Source organism: Neoarius graeffei, chromosome 5 (assembly GCF_027579695.1).
Source record: "Neoarius graeffei isolate fNeoGra1 chromosome 5, fNeoGra1.pri, whole genome shotgun sequence".
Taxonomy (NCBI): Eukaryota; Metazoa; Chordata; class Actinopteri; order Siluriformes; family Ariidae; genus Neoarius; species Neoarius graeffei.
In genome coordinates this window covers 105,894,576-105,901,930 of record NC_083573.1, presented here as the reverse complement: position 1 = coordinate 105,901,930, position 7,355 = coordinate 105,894,576, and the positions used below count along the sequence as shown (strand labels likewise).

Here is a 7,355-nt window from a genome sequence, read left to right as displayed (position 1 = left end):
CGGCATTTTATCACCTAAAAAACATTTCCAAACTAAGAGGACTTGTGTCAAAACATGATCTGGAAAAACTAATACATGCCTTCATCTCTAGTAGGGTTGACTACTGCAATGGCCTTTTCACAGGCCTGCCAAAAAAGACCATCAAACGACTTCAGCTGGTGCAAAATGCAGCGGCGAGGGTTCTCACACGAACAAAAAGAACAGAGCACATTACTCCAATTCTAAGGTCCCTTCACTGGCTTCCAGTAAGCTACAGAATTGACTTTAAAGTATTGCTGCTGGTGTACAAATCTCTAAATGGTACAGGGCCCAATTACCTCTCTGATATGTTGCAGCGGCCTAACCCAATCAGATCTACCAGATCGCAACAAAAAAATTTACTATTAAAACCAGTTGTTAAAACAAAGTGTGGTGAAGCAGCTTTTAGCTACTATGCAGTGCAGCTATGGAACCAACTGCCAGAGGACATTAAAAATGCTCCTGCTGTTGGCAGCTTCAAATCTAGGTTAAAGACCAAGCTGTTTTCAGATGCTTTCTGTTAAATAATTAATATTTTTACATTTTTTATAATCTTTACTTTCTCTGCATGTTTTAAATTTACTTTAACTTTATTCTATTTTATTCTGCTAGTTTTTTCTTTCTTTCTTTCTTTCTTTTCTCCTTTTTCTTTTTGGCATTTTAATATTTTATTTCTACTATTGTTTAATTCTTATTATTTTCTTTTAATTCTTTTAATTCTTTTAATTAATTCTTTTAGAATAAAGATAAAATTATTTTATGTAATTTTATTTCTCTATTGTTTACTGTTTTTGTTTTTACTTCTGTAAAGCACATTGAACTGCCATTGTGTATGAAATGTGCTGTATAAATAAACTTGCCTTGCCTTGCCTTGCCTTGCAATGGTATTTGATGGTCTCCTTGGAGTACACACTCCCACTTCCTGCTCTCCATCATGCCTTAGGTGGACTTCTCTCATCTTCAATACAGATGGGTTACAAATTCAGGAAATAAGAAAGAAAAAATATCTATGGCTCTCTTAAACTATGGTGGCATTTATTTCGCTATCCACTTGTCCCTCTAGAAGGATGTGTCACTACAAATCAGCCTAGTGATCTTTTGTTTGAGCTTTATCCTATAAGGAAACATTTCTATCCTGATGGTGTGGTCTCTTTTAGGATGACCCTGTCCCCATCCACAGGCCATGAGGGCTCACTGAACGGTTTGCTGAAGATGAAAATGATGTAATTCAAATGCTATGCTCTCTGCCTGACCATCATCAACACAGCAACAAGAGAATACATTCTGGATAAGTCCGGAGACTTGAAGAATCTACACCAGTTCATTGAAGCTGTTCTGGTGACATAACGCCAAACTAAATTATATTCTGTTTGGTGTTTTTTTTTTTTTTTTTAATTAGTTACCGGGGCGGCACGATGGTGTAGTGGTTAGCACTGTTGCCTCACAGCAAGAAGGTCCGGGTTCGAGCCCCGTGGCCGGCGAGGGCCTTTCTGTGTGGAGTTTGCATGTTCTCCCCGTGTCTGCGTGGGTTTCTTCCGGGTGCTCCGGTTTCCCCCACAGTCCAAAGACATGCAGGTTAGGTTAACTGGTGACTCTAAATTGACCGTAGGTGTGAATGTGAGTGTGAATGGTTGTCTGTGTCTATGTGTCAGCCCTGTGATGACCTGGCGACTTGTCCAGGGTGTACCCCGCCTTTCGCCCGTAGTCAGCTGGGATAGGCTCCAGCTTGCCTGCGACCCTGTAGAACAGGATAAAGCGGCTACAGATAATGAGATGAGATGAGATAATTAGTTACCTGTCTGTGGGCGGTGTAGTGGTTATCACTGTCACCTCACAGCAAGAAAGCTCTGGGTTCAAACCTCATGGCCAATGGGGCCTTTCTGTGTGGAGTTTGCATGTTCTCCTTGTGCCTGCATTGGTTTCCTCCCGCAGTTCAAAGACATGTAGAGTCAGTAAAATACCCAGCCACTGGGGTTGTGCAAACCAGTATATACTTATTGCTGGTTCCAAGCCTGGACAGACTGGGGAGGGTTGCGTCAGGAAGGGTACCTGGTGTAAGAAGTAAAAAAAAAAAAAATCCTGTGCCAAATCAAATATGCAGATCAGATTTGCTATGGCACCCCCAACAGGAGCACCTGTCTATCTGACTCTTGTTGAATTTTGCTGAAGTGGTCACACTTCAGTGAGAGACCCTACAATTCTCTTCTTCCTCCTTGTCCAGCACTATTGCCAGGTCAGGGTCCATGTGATCCATGTCATATTAATTGGAGCATACTTTTACACCAGATACCCTTCCTGTCACAACCCTCCCATTCCTGGGCTTGGGAAACAACCATTCACACTAATGGGCAATTTAGAGTAGCCAGAGAGAACATGCAAACTCCACACAGAAAGGCCCCCATCAACCACTAGGTTTGAACCCAGAACCTTCTTGCTGCAAGGCAACAGTACTAACCACTACATTACTGTGCTGCCTGAGAGACCCTACAATTGTACTCTGGAAATATTGCAAGCCATGGTAAGAAAGATTTGGGTCATTTTTGATGTCCATCTTTGTGCCATTCTGCACTCCCTTATGTTCTGAGATAAGAAGAATACAACTTTATTGTTGAAATGTTGCCTTTGCTCAACACTACTGCTAAGTTGCTGCAATTCTTCAGGAAGTTCAAAGACAGGAGGATATATTTTAAGCACACTAGATTTATTCTTTGTATAAACAGCACATTGAATTAGTCTGGTAGATGTGTAATTGCCTTTGATGGTAACGAATTAAATTTCACCCAAGCCATTGTTGTTTTTTTCATCCAAACCCTGAACAGGGAATGACTGGGTAGAACAGAGAGGAATTTAAAATGATCAGGAAAGTGTTTTTTTTTTTCCTCAGGAATAGGTTCTCTATCTAGTTGATGAGTATGCATCTGCTGCATCTATTTCCACAACAGAATTGCTGAGATTGCCTCAATTACATGTGTGGGAAGTTAGATAGCAACAGTAACTGCATAGTACTGGTTGCTTTTTATGCTTTGTTCTGTCTGGTGAAGCTAAACTATTGATTTGTCAGATCCCAATTTACCTTATGGTTAAAATCAGACACATATGAACTGAAAAGGTTTCTTGACCATTACCACTAGGATCTTGTCGATTCAGATGAGCAAATGCCCACCAGAAAGATCAACCAATTACATCAGATATACTCACATTGCCTTGGAGTATTTTTAATGGGAAATCAAGAGGACTGCAAGATAAGGGCCAGGGAGTAGGTTGTACTCAGAAGTATACCAGTCATTACATTGATGCAAGGCTACTCATTTGTGGCCTGGGTAACAGATTGGAACCATGGAGGATTGATAGTTGTGGGCCTTCCTGGCATACATTCATGTATCCTGTATAAACGGATAAAGCACTTAAGATGCGTATTTAGTACATTCACAAAACTAAATGTATTGATCCATTTATTATGCTCTATATAGTGTATGAAATTTCACTCCTTTTCATTTCTCATCCGAAGTAACAAGATAGTGTGGGACAGCAAGCAATGGGAACTTAGCAAGCCAAGGCACAAAAGTATAAACTGGTGTTGTCAACTTAGTGACTTTCTTGCTGGATTCCATGACTTTTTAGACACCTGTAATGAACTTATTTTAAAAAAGAGCCTGCTGACAAAATTTTGAGCAGATGTTAGCCACTGTCCTACACTTGATACAGCTCTCCAGCTAGTTATATTTATTTAGCTTTTGCCATAGGAAGATATATATATATATGTACATACATCATGGCATGGGAAACCACAACAGCTTGTGCCAATTACAGTGGCCCCATTGTACCGAATCTGCATATCTTTAAACTGTGGGGGAAACCGGAGCACCCGGAGGAAACCCACACAGGAAGAACATGCAAACTCCACACAGAAAAGCCCCTGTCGGCCGTGAGGTTCGAACCCGGAACCTTCTTGCTGTGAGGCAACAGTGCTAACCACTACACCACCATGCCAACACCTCAGGCCAACATCCAATCACTGACCAGCAGTGTTCCAAACATCCAATCACTGATCACCAGTGTTTCAAACATCCAATCACTGACCACCAGGGTTCCCAACATCCAATCACTGACCACCAGTGTTCCAAACATCCAATCACCGAACATCAGGGTTCCCAACATCCAACCACTGACCACCAGTGTTCCCAACATCCAACCACTGACCACCAGTGTTCCCAACATCCAATCACTGATCACCAGTGTTCCCAACATCCAACCACTGATCACCAGTGTTCCCAACATCCAATTACCGACCATCAGGGTTCCCAACATCCAACCACTGACCACCAGTGTTCCCAACATTCAACCACTGAGCACCAGTGTTCCCAACATCCAACCACTGACCACCAGTGTTCCCAACATCCAATCACTGATCACCAGTGTTCCCAACATCCAATCACTGATCACCACTGTTCCCAACATCCAATCACTGATCACCAGTGTTCCCAACATCCAACCACTGATCACCAGTGTTCCCAACATCCAACCACTGATCACCAGTGTTCCCAACATCTAATTACTGACCACCAGTGTTCCCAACACCCAATCACTGACCACCAGTGTTCCCAACACCCAATCACTGACCACCAGTGTTCCCAACATTCAACCACTGACCATGAACATCCAACTATTGTTTGCTTCACCTACACACTTCATTTATCAGAAATGATAAAATTTTGTAAATATGTAAATAGTTTGTGGTGCTGTGACCTAAGACAACTTCTTTCCATGACTTAAAGTTTGTCTCATCTGTCCATGGCACAAGGCAACTCATGAACCCGACGGACTCGGGGTGAGATGAGTGTTTATTCATATCCGTGCTTCACAAATCATCAGAAATGCAAAACTAAATGAAACATAAAAGGAACTTGGCAGCTTTCCAGCGGCTTGGTTCAGTTCGGCACACACACATAAGTCTCAGCCCCCTCACCGAGAGAGAGAAAGAATATGGTGCATTAAATAAATAACCATTCATAAATAAGAAGCAGGTGTGCCATGTTCATTTGCATATCCCCACCTACAAACACTCCTGCTGTAGACTCCTGCTAAACCACGCCCACTTCTGCCACTATTTTTTTTTTTTTTATTTTGATAAAACTCTGTTTTGTCTTCAGAAATCTTCCTCCTTCATGGAACACATTTCAGGACCATTCAACCAGTGAGCACATTTATTAGTGACCTCATCTGACGGCTTTTTGAGCACGTGCGAAATAAATGACTTGAGAGCACACACCGGTTTCACGGTTGGTTTGGAATCCAGTTTTTAATATTCAGACGAACACATTTTAAACATTTTCTCATTTTAGTTACAAAAAAAAAAAGGGGTGAGGGATCACTGAAAAAAGAGTGTGTCTCATTTCATTCACAGAAAAAAAAAATTGGAACAGAAAAGGAACAGCCTATCAGGTATGCTTTGTATTTATTAAATCAATTTATTACTTTTTTTTTTCCCCCTCATAAAACAATTCCCCACCCAAAATATATAAAATTAAATGTGTAACCAAGGTATGTACAGAGCACGCTGGCCTCACTATGATGAATGGTTGAGGTATACGACTGAATGGACAAACTTGGGGGGGGGATTGAAAAATGAAAATGAATGAACAAAATTAAATAGAAGTTGGATGAATGCCATGACTGCTTCGAGGAACAAGCACAAGAGGCAACGCTAGCGAAGGGCGTTGCGTTAGCGTGTGCTGGTGCGTCTCTGCTTCGGCGAGGTGTTCGGGTGGTCAATATATACAAAGGACATACGTTAGCGTTAGGAACGAGGGATCATTTCAATGCTCGCTTTTATTTGTTTAATAATAGGTACACAGTATTTATCACAAAAATATTATTTATTGTTTTTATTTACTCTTTAATTTATAGATGCCGACTTGAGAGCCGGATGCCGATACACATGCAAGTTTTGAAGTGGAATTGGAAAAGAACAGCAATGTACAAAACAATAATTACAGTTTCATCAAAATACACCTTCCTTTACTTAGCACCTCTTATTTTATTAGTACTATTTTTTTTAATAATATTTGACTCAAGCACCATAGTTGTTGATGTTTCTGTATGTCGTTTGTGTTGCACAGCACCGATCCGACTCCACTGGGGAGGGCTTTCTTCCTTCCTTCCTTTCTCTTTCGTTCCCTCGTTCTCTCCCCTTGTTTGTCTCGCAGCTCTCCGTCCTGCCACTTCTCCTCCGTGTCCTTCTCTATTTTACCCCTTTTTTTAGAGGGTGGCATCATTTAGGCTAAAATATTCAACAAAAAAACCCAAACCCTTTCCTTCCCATCATGACTATCATTCAAAACTTGCATGTGGCTTGAACGGAGGCTGGGTGATTCAACGGTACAATTTAAAAAAAAAAAAGATAAAACAAAACAAAAGTCCTTCCCTGTCAAGTTTTTTTTTTTTCTTTTGTCATCGTGATGTCATTCTTGGTTCTGATTTTAGCCAAGGAAGCAAGCTGGACCGACTTCGAATCCGAATTTCTGACTGGGATCCCCAAAGTCGTTCAGCATGACGTCGGCGATCGGAAGCTGCTCGATTTTGGGCGTGTCGATCTCGATAACTGTTTTTCCGTGACCTTTCCTCAACTGCAGGACAAACAGAGACAAAAGAGTGCAAATTCCATCAACATCAATCCGTCACTTACTTGAGTAACATGGAAAGAATAAAGCTGTGTGTGTTGTGCTGTGCTGTGACAGTAAACTAATCAAGGACTCATCAAGGTGGTGGAATGAAGCTACTCTACTGGAGTTGCTCTTCAGCCTGAAGTTGATAATTTTCCTACAGCAGCATGTCCTCGAGTGTTTTATTCCTCTTACATCACGGCAATATCTAACTGCAACTCTGTTAGAACTTTTTCTATTAATTAACAAGCAGTACATCATACTTTTTATCCGTTTATAGTTACAGTGTCTTGCAAAAGTATTCATCCCCTCGGTGTTTGTCTTGTTTTGTTGCATTACAAGCTGGAATTAAAATGGATTTTTGGAGGGTTAGCACCACTTGATTTACACAACATGCCGACCACTTTAAAGGTGCACATTGTCGTTTTATTGTGACACAAACAATAATTAAGATGAAAAAACAGAAATCTGGAGTGTGCATAGGTATCCAGCCCCCAAAGGCAATACTTTGTAGAGCCACCTTTTGCTGCAATTCCAGCTGCAAGTCTCTTGGGGTATGTCTTTATTAGCTTAGCACATCTAGCCACTGGGATTTTTGCCCATTCCTCAAGGCAAAACTGCTCCAACTCCTTCAAGTTAGATGGGTTGTGTTGGTGTTCAGCAATCTTCAAGTTA

At 41.2% G+C, this 7,355-nt stretch overlaps 1 protein-coding gene across 1 annotated transcript in view; it reads right to left on the bottom strand.

The window, feature by feature from the left end:
* Positions 1 to 5,359: 5,359 nt before the first annotated feature.
* Positions 5,360 to 7,355, bottom strand: part of col11a1a (collagen, type XI, alpha 1a) — a 256,824-nt gene continuing 254,828 nt past the window's right edge. Inside the window, exon 67 of the mRNA XM_060922694.1 lies at positions 5,360 to 6,644. Coding sequence (XP_060778677.1) covers positions 6,498 to 6,644 — 147 coding nt within the window. The 3' untranslated portion in view covers positions 5,360 to 6,497. The remainder of the gene's footprint in view (positions 6,645 to 7,355) is intronic.